The sequence below is a fragment of the Trichophyton rubrum genome (genome assembly GCF_000151425.1).
Source record: "Trichophyton rubrum CBS 118892 genomic scaffold supercont2.5, whole genome shotgun sequence".
Taxonomy (NCBI): domain Eukaryota; kingdom Fungi; phylum Ascomycota; class Eurotiomycetes; order Onygenales; family Arthrodermataceae; genus Trichophyton; species Trichophyton rubrum.
The window spans coordinates 103400-125702 of NW_003456424.1; the positions used below are offsets into that span (position 1 = coordinate 103400).

At 47.0% G+C, this 22303-nt stretch overlaps 9 protein-coding genes across 11 annotated transcripts; 3 read left to right on the forward strand and 6 right to left on the reverse strand.

Moving 5' to 3' along the window:
• Positions 1-270: 270 nt before the first annotated feature.
• On the reverse strand, positions 271-2265 carry TERG_04751 (methylenetetrahydrofolate reductase; the record flags this gene model as incomplete). Of its 2 annotated transcripts, XM_003234109.1 has the most annotated exons (3): positions 271-446; positions 508-1379; positions 1442-2265. In XM_003234109.1, 3 exons carry the CDS (start codon positions 2263-2265, stop codon positions 271-273), a joined length of 1872 nt encoding a protein of 623 aa, XP_003234157.1. The 2 variants fall into 2 exon arrangements, with proteins under 2 accessions (XP_003234157.1, XP_047606399.1); XM_047749867.1 differs by having other exon boundaries at positions 440-1379.
• A 1050-nt stretch (positions 2266-3315) lies between these two features.
• TERG_12182 (uncharacterized protein) lies at positions 3316-3965 on the reverse strand (the record flags this gene model as incomplete). Its single annotated transcript, XM_047751178.1, has 2 exons — positions 3316-3744; positions 3822-3965. The coding sequence occupies 2 exons, from the start codon at positions 3963-3965 to the stop codon at positions 3316-3318; spliced, it is 573 nt and encodes a 190-aa protein (XP_047606400.1).
• A 360-nt stretch (positions 3966-4325) lies between these two features.
• TERG_04752 (orotate phosphoribosyltransferase) lies at positions 4326-5054 on the forward strand (the record flags this gene model as incomplete). The annotated part of the gene is made up of 1 exon (XM_003234110.1): positions 4326-5054. The coding sequence occupies one exon, from the start codon at positions 4326-4328 to the stop codon at positions 5052-5054; it is 729 nt and encodes a 242-aa protein (XP_003234158.1).
• A 244-nt stretch (positions 5055-5298) lies between these two features.
• TERG_04753 (3-isopropylmalate dehydratase, large subunit) lies at positions 5299-7329 on the reverse strand (the record flags this gene model as incomplete). The annotated part of the gene is made up of 1 exon (XM_003234111.2): positions 5299-7329. One exon carries the CDS (start codon positions 7327-7329, stop codon positions 5299-5301), a length of 2031 nt encoding a protein of 676 aa, XP_003234159.2.
• A 708-nt stretch (positions 7330-8037) lies between these two features.
• On the reverse strand, positions 8038-9722 carry TERG_04754 (uncharacterized protein; the record flags this gene model as incomplete). Its single annotated transcript, XM_003234112.2, has 3 exons — positions 8038-9205; positions 9254-9434; positions 9490-9722. The coding sequence occupies 3 exons, from the start codon at positions 9720-9722 to the stop codon at positions 8216-8218; spliced, it is 1404 nt and encodes a 467-aa protein (XP_003234160.1). The 3' UTR covers positions 8038-8215.
• A 214-nt stretch (positions 9723-9936) lies between these two features.
• Positions 9937-11875, forward strand: TERG_04755 (uncharacterized protein). The gene is made up of 3 exons (XM_003234113.2): positions 9937-10217; positions 10291-11110; positions 11166-11875. The coding sequence occupies exons 1-3, from the start codon at positions 10035-10037 to the stop codon at positions 11270-11272; spliced, it is 1110 nt and encodes a 369-aa protein (XP_003234161.1). The 5' UTR covers positions 9937-10034; the 3' UTR covers positions 11273-11875.
• Positions 11876-13111: 1236 nt separating this feature from the next.
• On the reverse strand, positions 13112-14285 carry TERG_04757 (uncharacterized protein; the record flags this gene model as incomplete). The annotated part of the gene is made up of 2 exons (XM_003234115.1): positions 13112-14160; positions 14225-14285. The coding sequence occupies 2 exons, from the start codon at positions 14283-14285 to the stop codon at positions 13112-13114; spliced, it is 1110 nt and encodes a 369-aa protein (XP_003234163.1).
• Positions 14286-16537: 2252 nt separating this feature from the next.
• Positions 16538-18136, reverse strand: TERG_04758 (uncharacterized protein; the record flags this gene model as incomplete). The annotated part of the gene is made up of 2 exons (XM_003234116.2): positions 16538-17965; positions 18044-18136. The coding sequence occupies 2 exons, from the start codon at positions 18134-18136 to the stop codon at positions 16538-16540; spliced, it is 1521 nt and encodes a 506-aa protein (XP_003234164.2).
• A 1407-nt stretch (positions 18137-19543) lies between these two features.
• Positions 19544-21302, forward strand: TERG_04759 (the record flags this gene model as incomplete). Of its 2 annotated transcripts, XM_003234117.2 has the most annotated exons (4): positions 19544-20097; positions 20184-20599; positions 20681-21045; positions 21105-21302. In XM_003234117.2, 4 exons carry the CDS (start codon positions 19544-19546, stop codon positions 21300-21302), a joined length of 1533 nt encoding a protein of 510 aa, XP_003234165.2. The 2 variants fall into 2 exon arrangements, with proteins under 2 accessions (XP_003234165.2, XP_047606401.1); XM_047749868.1 differs by having other exon boundaries at positions 20681-21162.
• Between the last annotated feature and the right edge of the window lie 1001 nt (positions 21303-22303).

The window sequence follows — 22303 nt, forward strand, 5'->3', positions numbered from 1 at the left end:
CCTGGCGGTTTATTCCTTTGCCATGTCTTTTTTGTGTTTTGTCTCAAACATAGGGAAGCTGCGGAGGGGGGTAATAAAATAAACGATGAGGAAAAAACTGACGAATGCCTTAAAACGAAACACGAATGTTGAATGGGGTATTTTGAAGAAGGTTAAGTTGAAAGGAGAACCAAAAAGTAAAAAGAAAAAAGAAATATAATAATAACGGACGGCATCGACGTCGAAGTGCTAGTGTGATTGTTAGTTGGTAACTGAGTGGTGAAGACAAGTCTAGTTTGCAGAAACAGCTTGTTTCTCTGACTTCGATGCTGGATCTTCTGAGTGAGTGCCGTTTTCTGCAGGTTCAGTGGCTTGTTGAGTGCCGCTGACTTCGGTGTCGATGTCCTTGAGAACTAGGCCCTTGAATAGATCGAAAATATCATGCGTCTTATGGAAGTCGTTATTCACTGAAACAATTTGTTAGCATACTAGTTAGAAAGTAAACAAAAGGTATTGATGGGGCCTTACCAATGTTGACGAGGTACCAGGTATCCATTGTGTTCTGGATCAGTTTCCTACTAGCGCTTGAGGCATCGTGACATTTGGCCCAGTCATCTCCTAGTCTATAGGCCTCGTCCTTCCATGCTAGGAAACTAACGGTCTCGACAATTGTAGGCTGAATAACTTCCTTGGAGGCAAAAATACCCCATGTGACAGCATTGGGAGTATCGCTCGAGTTTGTCTTTAATTCTCCATCTTTGTTAATGCAGTGGTATGTCAAGTCCGCGTTGGATTCAATTCGCCTGACCACCTCATCGATTAGTGCTGGAGAGATAAGTAACTCGAGATAAGCCTTTTGGTACACGTAGCCGTTCCGAGGACCCCATCCGTAGATTGGATGAGAGGATTTAGCACCGTTAATTGCAGGCTGTGAGTTGATGGTAAGGAAGCCCCTGTTGTTGAGGTCGATCAGATCGTCCTTGATGATCTCCGATTCCTGAGTGATTGCACTTTCACTCCATGGTAGCCTGTCGAGCTTATGCTCCAGGAAGCGAACGAAGATATCTGATAGATCTCTAACCGACTTGGGTTCACCCCATAGCTTAATGTTCTGCTCGTTGGTGCCCTTGAGTCCAATACCATAAACATCAAGCTCTCCAAAGGCAGGAGAGCGTGAATCAGTCCAACGACCGTTAGGAAATTCATCCCAAGACTGGGTGCGTGCAACATAGGATTGATGCCTGTGTCTCCAGAAAATAGGTCGAACGTCTTCTTCTCTCCTTCCAAGCCCCAGTGACTTTCTCCATGGCAGTGGCTTCTGAAGAGGAGTTTCGGTGGAGGGTTTCAAGTTCAGCTCTTCCAAAACCATGGTCGTGGACTGTGCAAGGTTCATAGTATAGCTATTGAGGATATTAGATCACTGAATAATTCAAAAACGTAATAGCTGCAGGTGACAACTTACAAGTGCAAATGGTTGATGCCATTTTCAAGCAGCTTTCTGCACATTTCGGACACCAGGGCCTTTCCAATCTGCTTAACAGCGGCATCATCATTCTTCACAGGCTCAAGAGCCTCCATCCAGCCCTTGGGCACGGCACACTTAACCCAGTTGGTACGACGAATAAAGGCTGCATAAGTTGAAATTGGCATGATGCCGGGGATGATGGGGACCTTAATTCCAGCCTGTCGACATTTCTTCACCCAATCCAAGAAATTATCCGCGTCGTAGAACATTTGAGTGATGATAAAAGTGCCGCCAGCATCGACCTTTTCCTTTAGGTACTTCATTAACAGTTCGGGATCTTCTTCATCCTCACAGCCTTCAGGATAACCAGCAACGCCGATATCGAAGTGGTTGCCATACTTCTCCCTGATGTACTGTACAAGATCTCTCGCATACCGGAATCCTCCTTCAGTCTGCTCCCATGCTTCCTTCTCTCGAGGCGGGTCTCCTCGAAGAGCAAGAATATTCGTACAGCCAGCTTTAAAAGCACTCTGCAGAGCATCATCAACCCTCTCTCTCGGCATGTCAGTGCAGGTGAGATGCATGCACGTCTCCAGCCCGTAAACAGACTGGGCGACGTGAACCATCTCGCAGGTGAGCTCCGCCAGCCGGCCTCCTGCGCCCCAGGTTATATCGATGAACGATGGTCCCAGTCCATGCATACGGTCCATACGGTCATACAGATTCTGTACACCCTGCGCTGTCTTAGGAGGGAAGAATTCAAAGGAGATTCCTGGTCGCCCAGCGGCCTCTGCCAGGGCCAATTTGTCTTTGATATGCATGACGGGTTAAAACTGCCAGAACACACGCAACAGTCAGTAACGACAATTCTTTCACCGGCGACGAGCGATGTGACTAAGGAAAGGGAAAAACCAGTACAGCTAGCTCGATGAACAGGTGAGTTATCGAACAGTCGGTGCAATTCACTCTGCCTTCTGGGGGGCTTCAATCCCTCCGAAACCGGTAGTTGAAGAGGCTCTCGCGGTGAATGAGAGAAAAGACCACCGGCGAGGAGGAAGGAAAAGAGTAAAGAAGGAAGCAAAGGCTCTCCAGCCAGCCAGGCGTCTATACGTACTTTTCTGTTCTTTTCTAGCGAACAATTCGAGTAAATAGGCCGAACGAACAGGTGGGAAAAAGGGACCCCAAAAAAGCCTCCGAGCTGAGCTTAGGACGAGGCCAAAAAGTCCGACAAACTGTTTCTCTGCCTGCTGCAATTCCGACCAGGAGCGTCTCAACCGAAGTAGCGTTTGCGTGCCCACCTGTCTGCCAGTATGCGCAACATATAGTGTAGCTATGCGGTTACGTCGTCTATCTCATGTACGGGAGAAGCGGTGGAAGGGCAAGTTTCTGGCTAGAAGAAGCTTGGGGAGAGGAAAGGCAGAGAAGAAAATAAGGTGAGCCGGAGTTCTTAGTTAACTAAGCTTAAAGTTGGCCGGAGGAGAAGGCGACGGACGAACCCGCCGGCGACTAGGTTGTGTTGTATTCTATGTGCAGTCGTCTGTGAGGGAAAAGCCAGATACGAACAGAATTATTCCTCTCGGAAGACGAAGGAGAGGAAAGAAGGGGAAGTGCTCGGGTTGAAAGGGGGGGGCAAAGGAATGAACGCCCTTTATATAGCTCTTTCTCAGGGCGGCGGGACTGGCTGCTTTTCCCTTCTTTGCTTTTGGTTAACCGGCAGGCCAACTACAGATCCAGGCTTGACAGACACAAAGAGGCGCAATTCTCAACCGATCACGGCCAAAATTTAGATATAACCAGCCAGCCAGCATGGCAGCATTTTCTTCCTGTTGTTTAGACTGCATACAGCATGCATCCTCCGGCTCTCCCTTTTTCTACCCCTCCGCTAACCTAGTTATTACACCATCGCTCCGTCCCGCTTGCCGGGGGGTCCCCGGCCTAACTACAGATGAACTGGCGGAAAACGGGGGGCCAATTCGATTTTCGTCCAAAGTTCTGATCGTGTTCATGTTGCCTTGTTGATGACGCTGGAGAAGAGCAGTCGGGGCACGAGGCTCCCCCCTTTTTGACTTGTGGGCGCCTTCCGACGCGGGCCAGGGCAAGGCAGAAGGATTTGATGGTGGTCGTTGCTGTTCCGTGACTAGCAGAGATTCAGCTCCACTGGTTCCCTTACCGACGCAGGCTCGTGAGGCATGAGGGAGACGATCAGTTGGCAAGATGTTATAGTCCTCAGAGCTAGGATTGTGCCGTCCAGGAATCGGAATTCCGCTAGAAGATACGGAGTACTCTGTGCAGACCCTGAGCTGGAGTATTTCAAAAGCACCCGCATACTCTGTGAACAGCGGCCTTTACACGTGCCGGATTGCTCGCTCGAACGAACCCCGCGTGGGGTGCGAGTACAAGTCTGCGGGACGCGCAGGCATAGTTGAACCTGCTGAGTAGAAATCGGATTCTTGAATATGATGATGAAGACGACGACGATGATGATGAGAATGAAGAAGAAGAAGAAGTAGTAGTTGATCATAAGATGAAGTCGAAGTCGAGGTTGAAAAAAGAAGCCGGTGAGGGGCGGCAGAAAGCCTAAAAGGGAAGTGGAGGTTTTTTTTTTTTTTTTTTTTTTTTTTTTTTTTTTTTTTTTCGTAGATGAGGAAAAAACGATATCAAAGCCAAACCAGTAATATCAGTGATCGAATTCCCTTGACACTCCCACGCCTCGCATCTGCTTACGATAAACCTAGCGCGACGGTGGCTGGATCTCACATACTTTTCTAATTGCGCTCTCTGGTCGGCCGATCGCAAGAATCGTTTGCAGATACCCCGCCGTGTAGCTGCGTCTCTGCTTGTTCACAGATCACGGCTATATTCAATCGTTATTTGAGGCACCATGCCAGCTCAGGACTCAGACAAGTCTCCGGACTACAAATCAAACCTCCTCTCGATCCTTATTTCCAGCAAAGTCCTTTCGTTCGGCTCCTACGTTCTCAAATCAGGCCGAAATTCACCTTACTTCTTCACGACGACCCTCCTCCACACTGCACCGTTACTGCACGCAACAGCTTCCGCCTGTGCTACAGTGTTATCTAGCCCTCCATTCGTCAAAAGCCAGGAAGGGAAAGCCGTCACTCCCAACTTTGATATAATTTTTGGGCCTGCGTACAAGGGCATACCACTCTGCACGGCAGTTCTGAATGAGCTTGGTGTTCGAGATACATGGGGTGTATGGGGTAATGTCAGCTACTCTTTCAACCGGAAGGAGGCTAAGAGCCATGGGGAGGGAGGGAACATTGTCGGTGCCCCTCTCAAGGGCAAGAGGATAGTCATTATTGACGACGTCATCACGGCGGGAACTGCCTTGAGAGAGGCTGTTGGTATAATTGAGAAAGAGGGAGGCATCGTGGTTGGTGTATTGGTCTTGCTGGATAGACAGGAGAGAGTTAACGATACAGAGACCAAGAGTGCAGTCGGGGCTGCGCAGAGAGACTTGGGTGAATCAATTCCCGTGCGGGCGGTACTCAACTTGAATGATATTATCGAAAAGCTGGGGGACGACATTGGCAAGGAGAATCTGGAGAAGCTCCTTGAATATAGGGCTAAGTATGGTGCTAAGGAGTAGACTGGCAGTTTGGGGTTTATGCGAGTGGTAGCAAGGCGCAACTTAGAAGTTAAGGCTCTTCTTCGATTTTGTTCTGATGCTAAAATATGTAGACCGAGCTTTATAAAATGTATAAACATCGAAACAAATGACCGAAACGTAATGCAGATAGGTATTTCAATGCCATGCGTAATTTCAACGGGACAGGGTATTAATAATATGAACACAAGAAAATGCAACGGCCTTTTTGTTATGGTTGCATCTCCTACCATTCCAAAGGCTCACCTTTGATCTCACCCCTATTGGTCTTGGGAACAGGAGCAGCCTCCACCATGGCAGGGCCAGTTCCATTCCCGTTTTGTCTCTTTAAATATCCGCTTCCATCGAGCCATGGTGTCTCGCGTGTCCGCTGTCCCTCAAACTTACGAATTAAACTCTCCATTTGCATTGTCAAGCCAATATCGTCAAGACCATTAATGAGACAATGTTTACGGAACTCTTCAACTTCAAAGTCTGCAAGCTTATTGCCAGCAGCGTCATTGATTCGTTGGTTGACAAGGTCAACTTCCAGTTCACGGCCAGCATCAGCCTCAGCGGCTAGCTGCTGAATAGTAGCAGCATCGGGGATCGCAATTGGAAGCATTCCGTTCTTGAAAGTATTGTTGAAGAAAATATCAGCAAAAGACGGCGCGATTATACATTTAATGCCGAAATCAAGCAGTGCCCAAGGGGCATGCTCACGAGAACTTCCACATCCGAAGTTTTCGCCACTGACAAGAATTTTCGCGTTGCGATATGGCCCCTTGTTCAGAACGAAGTTTGGGTTTTCCGATTCATCCTCATGGTATCGCAGAGGGTGGAAAAGGGCACTGCCGAGGCCAGTTCGCTTTATTGTCTTCAGGAATTGCTTGGGTATGATGGCATCAGTATCAACGTTGGCTCGATCCAGATGGGCAGCAATTCCTTTTAGGGTAGTGAACTTAGGAAGCCCAGCGGAAGATTTCTCAGCAGTCGTGTTGTTATGTGGTTCGTTGTCTTCAGGGTAGTCCAGGATTCGATCAAGCTCTTCCTCATCTTCTACCTCTGGATGTATTTCGAATTTAGGCGAGGATTTCTTCTGTGATATCGGGATCGTTGAGGCAAGTTTGCGAACATCCGCCAGCTTTCCTACTATCGCAGCAGCAGCAGCCATAGCGGGTGACATCAGATGTGTCCGGCCAGCGGCACCTTGCCGACCCTCGAAGTTTCTGTTTGATGTACTGGCACATCGTTCCCGAGGGGAGAGAATATCGGGATTCATACCAAGGCACATGGAACATCCGGCTTCTCTCCATTCAAACCCTGCATCGACGAATGTCTTGTCAAGTCCTTCCGATTCTGCCTGTCGCTTAACTAACCCAGAACCGGGAACGATCATTGCTCGCATGACATTCGAGGCAATTTTCTTGCCCTCTACAATATGAGCGGCAACTCGAAGATCTTCGATTCGCGCATTTGTGCACGAGCCAATAAAGACCTTGTCAATTGGGATATCTTCCATTCGTGTACCAGCTGTTAGTCCCATGTACTCCAGGGCGCGACGGCAGCTAGCTTTCTTGACCTCATCCGAGAAATCGTCGGGGCCGGGCACAACGCCAGTAATTGGAACCACATCTTGAGGCGAGGTTCCCCAGGAAATTGTTGGCACGATGTCCTTTGCATCTATGAAGACCTCTTTATCATAGACGGCCCCCTCATCGGATTTCAAGCTCGACCAATACGCAACCGCCTTCTTCCACTCGGCACTGCCATACTCTGGAGCAAGGGGTCTGCCTTTTAGATATTCGAATGTGATTTCATCGGGGGCGATCATGCCAGCCCTAGCACCAGCTTCGATAGACATGTTGCAAATTGACATGCGTGCCTCCATGCTAAGGCCTCGGATAGCGGAGCCGCAAAATTCGATTACTGCTCCCGTGCCACCAGCGGTTCCAATAACACCGATCACATGCAGTACAATGTCCTTACTGCTGACACCTGGCGGAAGCTCTCCATCCACTTGCACGCGCATATTCTTGCTTCGCTTGGTGATCAATGTCTGTGTGGCCAGGACATGTTCTACCTCACTGGTACCAATGCCAAATGCCAAAGCACCAAAAGCTCCATGAGTAGATGTATGGCTGTCACCACAGACCACTGTTGTGCCTGGAAGAGTGAACCCTTGCTCAGGACCGATAATGTGAACAATGCCTTGTCTTTTATCCCCCAGGCCAAAGTAGGTCACACCGAACTCCTTGACATTCTCTTCGAGAGTCATGCATTGTAGACGGGAATCAGACTCCTGGACGAAGCCGGCAACATCTTTGTACGTCTCACGAGACGTTGTCGGGATGTTCTAATGGGTACAATATGGTCAGTACAAGGAGAAGTTAATCCAGTAGCGTTAGGATTTATACTTACATGATCAACTGTAGCCAAGGTGCAGTCTGGCCTCCTTACTTTGCGTCCTGCATTCTTCAGACCTTCAAAAGCTTGCTGTGACGCAACATTAGCCTGGGAATCGCGGCTAGTTGCTTGATGGACAGGGATTCCATGTTATCCGACTTACTGGAGATGTGACCTCATGCACAAGGTGCCTATCTGTCGGGTTCAAGAGTTCCAATTAGTTCCTGTCAATCCTAACGACCAATAATTAAACGAGGGATGCTCGCGTAAAATACCGATATATAGCAAGATGGTACCATCCTTCTGCTCGTTCACGATGTGGTCCTTGAGAACCTTGTCGTACAGCGTCTGGGGCGGTTTATCCAGAGCAGGCATTGTTGCTAGTCTGTATGAAGAGCACCCCCGTATGATGAAAGAAGAGAAATGGGAGCCTGAGAGGCGTAGAACCGGGGAGTCAGAAGTCGAAGCTGAAACTCTTTTCCGCCTTGATATCAATGTCTGGCTGTTGGTTATACTTATATTTAAGAGCTGGTCATAGCTGCCCTGGTGGGGAGGAGCCGGTATCGGCGGTCAGCACTTAATGGTGTACTCCGATTGGTCAGATTCTGCCAAGGGGCGGATGTTAGTCATCGCTAATTACCGGGCCGAGGTCGCCGCTTTCGGAAGGCTAACGCGGCTATTTTATATTCTCCTGTTAACTCCGCAGTTTCTCCGCGTATACATAGTAATACAGATTCTCTCTAATAAGATAACGATGTTTATACAAAGCCATATGCAAATCCGGGCCCGCGGTTATCCTCTTTAAACACTAACAAGGCGAGCTTGTGGCGGACGAGCAACGCAGCCACGCCGCACAGAAGCTGGAGACCGACTATATGCATCGCCAGCTTATCCTCGCGCAGTGGTCCAAACCAGAGTAACCAGAGGTTAAGTAAAGTCAAGTTTGTTGTCTCGATAATCCTGCCTTCCTCGTTTCTTCTCACCCGCATGAGGTAGAGTTTGTCCAGCAAATCCAGGCCCATTGCGATGATGGAGTGAGGAGGACGTGTCCACTCGGTAACGGATGGTTCCATGAGTCCAGTTCGCGGGTTAAACTTTGGCAATCGGTGCCGCGGGCAAGGTATTAAGTGAAATAGTTGTGGTGTAGAGTACAAGAAGTTGAAGATTTGGGGAACAAACAGCAGCAACAGAGTTTTGCTGAAGTGGCCCAATATTCCAACAACGGCAAAGACCATGCCAGCGAAGTAACAGTATGTATCCCCGACAAACACCTTAGAGGGATACCAGTTGTGCCACCATAAGGCTAGTGAAACAGCAATGAATGGTAGCAGTAGATATATTGAGAATAGATGAGAATCCGTGGCTGGGTGTGGGTATGGAGTGAATGGCGACAGAAACAATGCATCATTGGTTATCAACAGGCAAGCTATGGCTATTGACTGCGAAACCTCAATCCCGTTGATTCCAGCCAACATGTTGATACTATTAGGGCAGAAGATGGCCACTGCGGCCATATAGACATAGTACAACCAACCCAGGTCCAGAGAGGGCCCCAAGTAAGCTTGAAGGGCGACTGGTACTATGACATGTGTCACTCCGAAATCGACAAAGTAGACGATTAGCATCGGCACTGCAGCAAAGGCTGGAATGAAAAACTTGTGCCGCCACCGTATGTCCAACAGATCGTCGCCAATCCCCAGTATCACTATTGACTGCAGCGAGAGTAATCCAGAAAGATATGTTGCAAGCTTTCAATGGTTAGCCGTAACTCCACGAAGAGAAGAGAGGGGAATTACCTTGTTATGAGGAAATTTGTGAAGAAAGCGGCCTGTTTCCACATGATGAACGGGCAAGGGTATATCACGGTTTCCTCCACCAGATGTGGCCGCTACAAGTTCTTTGTAAAATGGAAATGGAATGAATACGATAAGAGTAAGAATGTAAACAACTGCAACAACTGCGCCCATCGTCTCGGGTCTAGAGCTGATGTTAGTAATATATCGTTCCAACCAACCCCCGCGGTATCACCTACATCTCTATCTTCTTAAGCTTGGACATGTCCTTTCCTTTCAGCCCAGCTTTTATGAATACGTTTCCTAGCCATCGAATGAGACTAAAGCTCGCAGCAAATGCGATGCCAGATAATGCCAGTGAAGCCACCAGAGGTTCCCCATCTTGAAGCGCATTTTTCACCAATATGGCTGAGCACCCTATCGATAGTGCGATGAGACTCCACGTCTCTCTCCGACTGAGAGTTACTGTCATCGTCTCCTGCACATAGCGTGAAGCCACCCAACTATAGTCAAAAGCAAAGACTGTTAGAAAATTCGGCGCTTAAATACAAACGCCCCTATTAGAGTTGCCGCAAGTTGTCCTTTTGGGCGTCAAAGTAAGTAGCCGCCGCGCTTATCAGCATCACGTGTTTAGTTATCTCAGCGAATCGCAAACGTCACCAACGAAACTCTGTAATCTTAATCAACTTGCGACAAGGCCAAGTTGCGCAGCGATTGATTCATTCATACAGGAACCATCCCTGTTATAAGCAGAGATGAGGTACTGTGTGCGACTTACGCGGAGATGACAGCTTTCACCGAGTTCGATGCCGGCCACCGGGACTTGGTTACAGTAACCAAGTTTAACTTCTATGGCAATCGCATCCTCACTGCATCCGCGGATCATCGGATAAAGGTGTGGGATCAAAAGGATGATGGCTGGGAACTTGCAGATACTTGGCGAGCACATGATGCAGAAATTCGCGATGTAAGTTAACCCAGGGAGAGATGCATCTGTTATGACTGGAGATTCGTTTCTCACATTCTCTCTGTGCCACAAGGCAGCATGGAACGGCCCATTCACCGGTCAGCATATTGGCACCGTAGGGGAGGATATGAAATTTAAACTATGGCAAGAGGACGTGACGCAGTCCCGCAACTCTGGTCGGCGCTTCCGGAACATCTTTCGTCTGACATCTTCTATTCGCACGCCGTACGTCTCGCTTGACTTTCGAAATATTGACCTCGAATCCTGGCTAGCTCTAGTAACTCGCGATGGTCTTCTCACCGTATTGGAGCCAGTTGGTGCGGATAACCTCTCGGAGTGGCAACAACTCGACCAGTTTCGTGTTTGTTCAGAACCCTCACGAGGAGATGAGACGAGCTTCAAGGTCCAGTTCCATCGTGATCCAATGGACATGACCCATATGGTTATGCCGTCCTGGGATAGAAAGAGTTTATCTCTTGTTGTTGCGGCGATGAACACTGTTAGGGTGTATAGAATGGCAGCGAACAGGAAGTTTTACCATGCCATTGAGCTGACTGGCCATACTGGTCTAGTGCGGGACATTGCATGGGCCAACGGCTCTGTTCGAGGGTTTGATATAATTGGTAGCGGTTCAAAAGATGGTACCATCAAAATTTTCGAGATATACACATCAGTCACGAATGGCAGCAACAGCAAGCAAAATGGATCCGCAAATGCTACCTCCAGAGCCTCAACCCAATCTGCAATTGGCACTGCGCTTGCAGGCCAGACATCAGGAACCCTTGCAGATACTAGGAAAAACACTGAAAGCCCGTTCAAGCATACCTTTAGAGAGGTTGCATCGATTGACAGTAAACATCTTGATGTCTGGCAAGTTCAGTTTTCTCACGCTGGTATGTTCTGCCACACTGCATACGCTGTATAATTGCCTGACATTTTCTTAATTAGGCGATTGTCTACTCTCTTCCGGGGATGACGGCTCTTTACGCTTCTGGAAACGAGCCACCTCCGGAGATTGGCTGGAATTTGCGGAAACCTCAATGGAGAATAACTAGTATTCCGTCACCGCAGCACAGCTTTTTCTTCCTAGCTTGAGCTGACTCTGCTAGTCAAGTGATATCAGCCGTGAGATTCCCAACTATTCTTCAATTTGTCCCCGCTGGCTTGCAATTGTTGCATGGTATGATTGATGTCGTCATGAAATCTCTTGCATAATACCCATATATCAAGCCTATGTGCCACTTATCCAATGCCTATACTGTTTATGTATGTATATGATATGCAATAAGCAATAATATGATGAACCGTCCTCTTTTTTTAACTTTGTCATACTCCGTATCGACCATTCCAATCACACCTGTTGATAAGTCAGTTTGTTTTGTTCCTCTATTTAAAGGGAACAATAATCATGCATTACTATCAATAATCCTATAACATCTAAATTAAAATTGATGACCCCAGTCGACTACAACACAGAGAAGCTGTAAAGGAAATATGTTGCTCAATACAATTAGCGATGTAGATGTTATAACCGCAGGCGGCCCAAAGCTCATCTCATGAGTGTTGATGCCATAAGGTGCCACTCATTATATTCATCTAGTACGCATTCTGACCTGGCCATCCTATGGAAAGGAGAAGTGGAGGTTGATTATGTGCGTTCATATGAGATATAAGTATTTCATAAAAGTGTGAAGAAGAGAAGGAGAAAAGGGAGAGAAAAAGCTGCAAGAAAATGTTGGTCCAGGCATATGACTCACGTGAATCTCGGATTAAAGTACCTTGAGTTAATCCGACGGTCACCTGACTGCTAACTAGGCTTAAAAAAAAAAAATTCAACTCCGACTTTCACTCTCCAAACAACCAAAAGAAGTGGGAATCAACAACTCATTATCATTGCAAGTAGATTGCCCTGTCAATGCCTTAGGCGGTAGTTGAGACGTGATGTTTATTACGATGACTATTACTCGAATAACTAACCCAAGTTCAGAGCACAGCTTGACTCTCGCCGCATGTTGGATATCTTTGCTTACGGCCGCACTTTTAACGATGACAACTCCGGTAGAAGACGATATAAACTCCCGGCTATTAATGCCACTGCTACGTTGATCACCTTGTTCTCATGCTATCTACGGCTGAGCTCTAACACAGTGCTCAACTCGTTACCTAAACCACAACTTTGCCAACATCTTGTGCCTTTCTGTGGTCAAGATGTATACTTCGTTTTAAAGGTCTAGTGGAAGATTGAACCCATAACAGTTTTTAGCAGAGCTGCGTCTTTTCCACCCTGCCACTTTGTCTACTGTTGAGTGCCCAGGACTAATACAGGACGGACATCTTTGGATATCCAAAGTTATTAGAAAAAGTAGTCAATTATTCAATGCCCATTCTAGATACTTGACTTTTTATTTTCTCTTCGTTCATTACCTCTTTCTTCGTATAAATGTAAGCCTAAACTTGTCCAACCCAAGGCAACGATATACCATTACCGCGTCAAATTACCACGAGTAAGGCAATACCAGATTGCATAGACTTATGCTTTAGATAAGTAGGGTCAGGTGCTACATAGAAAATTCATCATATTTAATTAACGACAGGAGGTATTGGTGCGTGCATAGCTCAAAAAGGATCCAGATATAAGAAATCAACAAGGAACGACAGGACGGCTATTCACCTCTTCAGATACCACCTGGAGGTGGTTCAAAAGCTCTTCCACTCCCACTAGAATACCCTTACTTACCTTGAAGACAGCGTGGGCATTAAATGGCAGTGTTTCTTATAAACGATAAAAACGTGGGACTATGCCTGACATCATCTCATACCACCACTCTGTGGCCCTCATTTGCTTTTCCATTGACCCTAAAGCCACAGCGCAATAGCCATGCCATTAGTCTTCATTATAACAGGCCTTTAAAAAACGAATTCAACTCTGATGATGATGATGATGATGATGATGATGATGATGGTTTTGTTTGAGTATCAGCTTGAGAAGGTGATGAGGAAGATGCAGATGAGGGCTGTTCACTAGCGGCAGAGGCCGAAGGAGGTGATTTTGTGGAATTCTTCAATGGTGCCTTTGCCGTACCTTCTATCTGCTTCTCCTGGTCGTCATCCGCAATTAGGTCCATTACCGAAGGGGCAGGGGAGGTGGCTGTTGGCTTTACAGCGGAGGCAGTGGCAGTAGGAGTGGCAGTGGCGGCTGGAGTCATAGGCTGCTTCGCCGGCATCTTCCCTGTCTGAGGGGCTGAAGGTCGAGGACGGCGCCCTGACATATCAGATGCCTGAGGGCGAGATCCTTTGGCAACAGTCTCCGCACTAGTAGTTGGCATTGGTGCGCTTTCACCTTCAGATTCAGGCATAGTTGTTGTCCCGGTGCCATTGGATTCCGGTTGCTTCGACTGTCTGACCATACTCTCGTGTTGTGTTGATTGACCGCCCATTGTTTGCGGCTTATTCTGGTCACCACTCATAGTTTGGTTTGGTTGGTCTCCCATAGTCTGTTTTGGCTTTCCTCCCATGGTTTGTGGCTGCTCTTGAGTCATTGACTGGGCCCCATCATCACGATTGCCGCTGGGCGACATTGAAGGCATAGCCCCCTGGGCAGATTGACTTGCCTCAGGTGAGTTCGGCATGGGTGAGCCCTCAATAGTTGGTGTTGGACTCTCCACCTGAGTTTCACCTGTGGCAGTTGCCGTAGAATTAGAAGCACCAGTTTCCAGAGAAGCTGCCCCTGTTTCGTTTGCCATAGCTGTCGGACTTGGATTTTCATCTTTGTCTATTTCCTGGAGAGCTCCAGCACCTGCAGCAGCACCATTCCCGGCTCCTGCTGGTTGGCCACCACCAAGAGCACCACCCAAGCCCCCAAGGCTACCCAGAAGGCCGTCTAGACCTAACTGTGGCGTGCGACGATGATTCATATGGGTTTCATCCCCAGCCCTTCGAATATCTACACGAATGTGTGAATATACTGAACAAGGAAGAATTGCCTATTTTTTGACCGGAAAACGCACCAATAGCTGCGGATGCCGCAAGCCCAATAAAGGACAGATAAAATAAAGCCTGAAAACGCATCTTGATAATTAGGACGAAGCGCCTTCTGGGTATTACAAATTAGCACAGACTCCTTAATGATGCGAACTCATTAGGAAGGTGCATACCTGATAAGAGTGAGGAAGCTTTTGAAGTAGCTATGTTTACTCTGGCTCCAGACCTCGAGCTTGAGTCGGCTGCTTCAACAGCCATCCATCTCACATTCCGAGATCTTTGACGCCCGTTTAAATAGCCATATTCGTCTCTACGATATCACCGAAATCATAGATAGTGTACCAGGCGGGGTATAAAATGCAACGATTAACAGAGGACTAGCTTCCAAACATGGGCTGTTGTTATAGGCAGGATACGAACATTGTTCATGAGAAACGTTGCACCGACTGTGTACATTCTCACCTTTAATACAGTCCCTCCTGGTATATCTCGATCAAGATACTACGTATCTTCGGCGGTGAAACATGTGTCGAGAAGAAATTATGTTGACAATGTATGAAAGGTGCTGTTAGCCGACAAGGACACACCTCGTACCTGGGTATGAGGCCATGATTCTGGGGAGAAATTACTCAAGAGAGCTTTTTCTTTCGATATTTGTAGTGGTTAAATATTAACCCTTTTCGGAGAGCGGTGTGAACACCCAGGGGTCCATTAGGCAATAACTCACTCAATCGTGGTACATATCCGAAGAACACATATGCTTGGATGTATAACCCTAGGCTGAAAATTGATATTACGTATTTGTTGTGAATGGAATCGTGAGGGGCAACGAGCAGGTACGACGGTGTTCCAAATATGGACAGTAAGGTGTTATTACCATGTCCTGTGCTTGCTCGACCTGAATACGTACTCCGCCACATCATCGTGCGAGATATTCGGGTTAAATAAAGCCTTCATATGCAAGTTTCGGTATCTGTATGGTATTATGAGCTCGGCTTACCAGAGCTTGACATTTGGATTGCACTAAAGCATTCCAAGTGCAGCTTTGAGTTGCAGATATCACTCATAGAGTCATATGCTTATTCAAAGAAGAGAATCATATCCTCAGTACAAAGATACAGCACTGAGACCATTAGATTCAACCAAAGAAGCTCCTTTCGTCTATAATCAGGCGTAATAGCTTTAACCAGCAGGATCGCTAGTACAGCCAATATATAATTAAAGTGGGAATCATATACAGCTTAATGCTTATACCTGTAGTGAGGGTTGGCGGTGGCCCGATCAGCCAGAAACAAAACTCGGGCTTCCTAGAGTGAGCATGTCATAACATTGGTACAGAAAAGGCGTGCGTGTCACACTCGGTTGTGCTTTACTCCTTTCTGTCGTGATTTTATCCCTCTATCTTCCCCTGGCGCCAGCGATTCTCAGCCAGGCGGGTCAATCCATCTATCTCTATGTTAGCATAAGATAATGCAAGTGTTTTCGGGTCCAATTGGCTTAATAAGTGTCATGTCAGTGTCCTATGGGTAGGATTGTATGATCCCCTCATCTTGCAATTTTGACTGTTTTTAGGCATGCAGTGCCTCGTAAGACGTTTCGCATAATTCTGACTCGGACCAGATGAAGAAGACTGTGAAGCAATGGTCCAGTTTAACTGCATTATACTTGGTCATCTTCCCCTCTCTTGCCCTCAACCTTTCATAGGGTGAAATTAGGAAAGGAATATGTGCGCCGATCTCTAGGTGTCGATCTCTAGGGATCTGTAGAATTGCTGGTTGTTGATGGCCGAGATCTGAGGTTCAAATAGGCAGTTTGGAGCAAACCTTACTGCCGGCTTCCTGTCAATCTAGTATGATTAGTCATCAGGAGCCCGCATATCAGCAACACGAGTTTCCCGAAGATGGCACAGAGGTGGAGGCGAAGAGTGAGATGAGGAGATCATTTCCTTCCGAGGTCACACGGTAACAGCATTCAACTTAATACCAAATTTGGGTAGAAAGCATTGCTCATATTTACGCACTTCTCGACCAGAAGTACCCACGACTCATCTGAACAGCGGAAATATCTAGCCTCGACGGCAGGTACATTTACAAACAAGAAAAAAATTCAAAAGAGAAAACGAAGCTGAGCTATGGGTAATAAATTGATTTCCAAAAGGTAGGTAACAATGCAAGTGGGAGCAGCTAAAATGTCGTAAAAAGTCATCAACAGAAGGCGTTTACGCCTTGGAAATCCACCCACTGTGGACCATAAAGTCGTAGATACGGCTTGATTTTTGGGCGTCAATCTAAGTGAAGAATGCAAGGTCAGTGAATGAAGTATTTCGGATGAAGCGGGAGTTAGATAAACACCACGGTAAATGAAGTAAGCTGTACCTTGCACATTGATTTGACGTCCTTTTTCTTTAAATTTCCGCCTTGTTTCATTGCCTCTTTAAGCAGATGTTCCTTAATAGCCAGGTAGGGCTTCGGGTTTAGATGTAAAATGTTGCAAAGCTCGGCTTCATCCTTTGTCAACAAGTGCAGGTCTGGTGAGTTGTCGTTTTCAAACTTCCAGGGAACCAGCCCGGTGATGAGCGGAACTGTATATTTAGTCTTCACTGGTTGTGGTGCAGGTGTACCGGCTAAGCTTGGGTTTGCAAACGCTTTGTCAAAATCGTTCAGCGGTGGCTCCGAAGGGTTAGCTTTGGAAGACCCGGGCCGTTGCAATCGAAGCGGGAGTTCTGGTAATGTTAGTTGGGAAGCAGCAGATGGCCCCTCTGTCCCTGCCAGAGCCTTCGGTCTAGCGGTGCTGAAACGGTCAAAGGAACCTTGGGGTACGGAGCGTTGGGCTCTCTGTAATTTCTCCTGTTCATACTTCTCGCCACTCTTAAGATCTCCAATTCCCATTGTCCTCCATTCTTGGAGCTGGGCAATAGCAAGCCTAAGATTATGCTCGTACTCCAAGCCTCTGGTGAATTCTTCAAAGTCTTCGTGGTTCATCATTCGGGCAAATGGCTTCGCCTTGTTTAGAAGGTCTCGTTCCTCTTTCGTTCGCTTCTTTTCTTGAGCAGCATTTTTGCGATAATCAAGCAAATTATGTTCAAACACAATCTTCTTTCGTTCGGTTCTCGCTGTTAACCGAGAATTATAGATATCCTTAACAGTCATCTTAAGCTCCATTTCAGGATCCATCTCACCATTCGCATTGAGACCATTCCCAGGTTCGAATTGCATGTGCTGTACAGCCTCTTCTGCATCATTAGCAAATTCGGTCTCGAATTCAAGTCGACCCGGCATATAGCCCTGGACTTCATGGCAGGCTGGCACCGAAGCAGTTGGTTTTTGCTTTGGTGTTGCAGGAGGTGCAGCCTTAGCAGCCTCTTTGCGCGCTTGAATACGCCGTTTCTTCCGTGCTTGGAATTCCTCCTTAGGTATTTGTTCTTGCAATGACTTATCATGTGGATCGGCCAAGTCAGGAAGCGGGAAATTGGAACCTTCAAGATAGGTCTTGATGTAATGATCTCTGACCTCGTCTTTTGTGCGATATCCTCCGATATGGTCTGCAATGTCAGCCCATGATCCAAGACCATATATTTCTGCTCCTTCCAAGAGTAGGAGTTCTTCATCGGCACCCCAGTCCGGATCATATATCGGAACCGAATTCTGCTCAACGACAGAGTACGGGTGGGTTCGGGGGTCGTGGGATTTTGTGGCTGCTCCGCGCGCAAAGCAAGGAACGCACATGTCATACTCAGGACATGCGCTATGAGCGCATGATATCCGAACCTTTAGATAGGCAATGTTAGTTCTATTTAAGCTGTAAAGTGAATTAAGTCGAATTAAGTCGAATTAAGGCGTACTAACCGTAGATGTGATGTCTATAGAGCAGACATCGCAGTGGTATTTTGTCCCTCCGTCTGTGCCGCGCGCCGCGGTCTTCTTTCTTATGACGCCCATACTTGTATTTGTCTGCACATCATCTGTTGAGGCGAATATGGTGACAAGCTCCCGCTATAACTGATTTCAAAGGAGCAAAACCAAGCGACTGCCTGTAAGCTGGCGGTCTTCAGCTTGTCATTCGCCGTAAAATGGTCCGGACGCGCCCCCGAGGCAAATTGGGTTTAAGAGTTCGCTGGGAGGTCTCGCTGATTGCGGTTTCGCTTGACAAAGAATATAGGTGTAGGATATATCATAAATGAATCTTTAGGGCCAAATATAAGCGCGCATGAGCTTTCGAACAAGCAATCTAGCAGACAGCTAGCAGGTGTTTGGCCGATCAGAACCTCTGAGGTTGAAGCGGTAATGACGAGCCACTACGCCGCGCTAGACCCGATACCGCTAGTCCGCCTTCCACGTGATAATTGTGGCTTGGGCCAACTCTAAAACGCATTAAGGTTGTTCCGGGACAGTGGTTTGCTGAGTCATTAGGTACTCTGGCCCGCGCTTCCAAAAAAAGGTGAAGATGCTACGCAGTGAAGATAAGCCAGAGTGAAGGGAGCAGGGAGAGACGGACAAGACTAGAACACACAACTTTCTGTCCTGTTCACCTGAGGAATCTAAACTGGTGGACAGGAAGACTATCGCTCCTTTTTTTTTGTTTTTTTACTAATATCCCTTCTCTTCTTCTGCTCTTATGGTGTTATAGCGAAAGATACTCTTTACCAACTGATCCCCCCACACACCCGCCGCCTCCTGTTATTAGGCTTATTCCTCCTGTTCCTGACGCCCTAGGGTATTTATTAACGCCTCTTTAGAAGAGACCCGGGCTTCCTTAGATAGACAGCTCTGTCAATCACCAGGGTTATATGCCTTCAAGATGTCGTGGAAGTTAACTAAAAGTATAGTAGTCTTCTCAGTCTGGTCTAAGGAGATACATTTACTGCATGGTTCACAGAGGCTAACAGAGATATGTTAACTACATAGAACTTAAGGAAACGCATCTGGCGCCCCTTGCAAACACCTTCAGCCGGTCCTCTACGGCTTCTTCTCCTAAGGCAGAGCCTTCCGCCGAAGAGGGAGCTCCTCTCAGCAAGACTCCAACAGCATCTTCCTCCACAAGTTCCATAGGTGAGAACCAACACCCTCTGGAGTTCCCAGGGCTGCCTGGGTGTTTACTAGCACATACTAATACATGCCTGTATCCATATAGGTGCTTCCGAGGCAACCGCCAACCCACCTACAGACTCGTTGAAGCCCGGTATCCTGATTGTGACACTCCATGAAGGAAAGGGGTTCTCTCTATCTCCTCATTATGAACAAGTTTTCAATTCCCATTATCAAAGCTCGAGTGGCTCATACTCTGCTTCGATAAGGCCAAGCTCCTCTTCTCATGCATCACACATCCCGAACTCCTTTGCCCATCCCATGAGGCCACAATCTACAAGTGGCGGAATCAACGCGGCTCCGACAAACCATGGAAGATACTCTACAAAACATTTGCCGTACGCCCTTCTAGACTTTGATAAACTCCAGGTTTTTGTCGATTCTGTTTCAGGCACCCCAGAAAACCCACTGTGGGCCGGTGACAATACTTCTTTCAAATTCGATGTTTCTCGGGTCACCGATTTAAATGTTCAAGTCTATATCCGAAACCCTGCTGCACGCCCTGGAAGTGGGCGCAGCGATGATATCTTTCTTGGGGCCTGCAAAATCAACCCTCGTTTTGAAGAGCCCCGTCGATTTGTTGAAGACCCTAAAGCCAGCAAAAAGGAGCGCGAAAAGGCTGCAGCAGCGTTTGCCCAAAAAGAGAAGCAACTTGGCCAGCTTGGGTCCGAGTGGATTGACCTGCAGTTTGGCACCGGAAGCATAAAAATTGGCGTTTCGTTCGTGGAAAACCGCCAGCGTAGTCTGACGATGGCTGACTTTGAACTGCTGAAAGTTGTTGGGAAAGGTAGTTTCGGCAAAGTTATGCAAGTTATGTAAGTCAACGCAGAGCAGCTACGAAAGTGATGTTCACATGCTATTGCAGTATCTCAGTCTATGCTAACTTATACTACCCCTCTAGGAAACGTGACACTGGACGGATATATGCTATGAAGACTATTCGAAAGGCCCACATCATCTCTCGCTCCGAAGTAGAACATACCTTGGCCGAAAGATCTGTATTATCGCAGATTAGCAATCCGTTCATTGTCCCGCTAAAGTTCTCTTTCCAATCGCCCGAAAAGCTATACCTAGTTCTGGCATTTGTGAATGGTGGTGAACTTTTCCATCATCTTCAGCGTGAACAACGGTTTGATATCAATAGGGCTCGGTTCTACACAGCTGAACTACTTTGCGCTCTAGAATGCTTACACGGATTTAAAGTGATCTACAGAGATCTAAAACCCGAAAATATCCTGTTAGATTACTCCGGTCACATTGCACTGTGTGACTTTGGCCTTTGCAAACTCGGCATGAAAGATGAAGATCGCACAAACAGTATGTACCAGAAACCCTAACCTTTTTGTTTCTCTCATTTTGCATTTGTTAACGGGAATCTCCCCCTTCTCTCCCTTCTAGCTTTCTGTGGAACTCCTGAATATCTTGCTCCAGAGCTTCTCCTTGGCCATGGATATACGAAGGCCGTTGACTGGTGGACTTTAGGAGTCCTTCTTTACGAGATGTTAACAGGCCTTCCTCCATTCTACGATGAAGATACAAATGAAATGTATCGGAAGATCTTGCATGACCCTCTTACCTTCCCGGGCCCAGAGATTGTTCCAGGAGCTGCGAGGGACCTTCTATCTCGCCTTCTTGATCGAGATCCTCACCGTCGTCTGGGAGCCAACGGTGCTGGGGAAATCAAAGGCCATCACTTCTTCGCCAATATCGACTGGCGCAAATTGTTGCAGCGTAAATACGAGCCTAGCTTCCGGCCTAACGTGGTATGTGTTAACCATAATTCTGTTAATGCCTTGCCTCCTCATGTACTAACTGGTTCCAGGCGGACGCCCGTGACACTGCAAATTTTGATGTTGAGTTTACCTCAGAAGTCCCTGTAGACTCCTACGAAGAAGGCTCCGGACTTTCTAGGACCATGCAAAAGCCATTTGAAGGATGGTCTTACAATCGCCCAGTTGCAGGCCTCAATGATGGAGGTGGCAGCGTCAGAGACCCTGCCTTCGGCAGTATCCCTGAATAAAGAATTTCAGCTTATTCTATCCAATTCTATTTTCTGCAGCTATCACAATACCTGCATCGACTCTCGCATCTTCCCCCATCCCCCTACGCTTTACAGAGCTTTCGTTCCCTTTCATTTCAATGACCTTTCCACTTCCCCCACACATGAATCATCACTACGAATTTCCTTTTTCAAGAGGATAAATTTCACCATACAAGTGGCAAAGATGGCAACGATCACATCGCACTCGTGCTTTCAACTCTCCAATCTTCATAACGTTTCTCTTCTTTCATTTGCTAGCTTGTCTTTTATTGCAACATCATCGGTGGGCGGACGGAGCTTTTTCGAGTTAGTTTCTATATTTATATTGCCTTGTTTTCGTCTTCTCCTCTCCGCCGCCCCCCATCCTCCTGTCTCACAGACCCCGGAGAAACGGTTCCCCTGTCTTTCTTCTGATCCTTTCTTTTTTTTTTCTATCTCTCTCTCTCTCTCTCTCTCTTTTTTTTATTCAATGGGTGTCCACGATGATCAGAAACCCATTCGTGTGAACGGCTTGACCATTTTCTTTCTTCTCTTGTTTTTGCTAGCAATTCTTTGCGCTTTGACTTGACTTTTCTGAGGACGGTTGGTCCAACATCTAAGACTATACTCTGCGTGAATTGCGGAGTGATACCCAATCCGGCTCTTTCATTGCTTACCAGCCCATCACCATTACCTTTCTTTCTCCTTGACGAATTGCACTTTGATAGTTAGCTCTGGCGAACAGGGGAAGGATGCTTTTTCGTGTCTCTTATTAGCTGCCCCAAACAATACAAGATCCGTAAATCGGCCAACAAGTCTACGTATTCGTAACACTCACTACTTCAAAGGTTCAATTCTAACTTATCGTAATCATTTCGGAAGAATGTAGAAATGGAAATAATTCCAATATTCTTAACATAACAGTCAATATTATGCAAATGAAGCTATTATTAAACGTAAGAGCTGTTCATTCATTGTAATTGTTTCATAATCTAAAATTC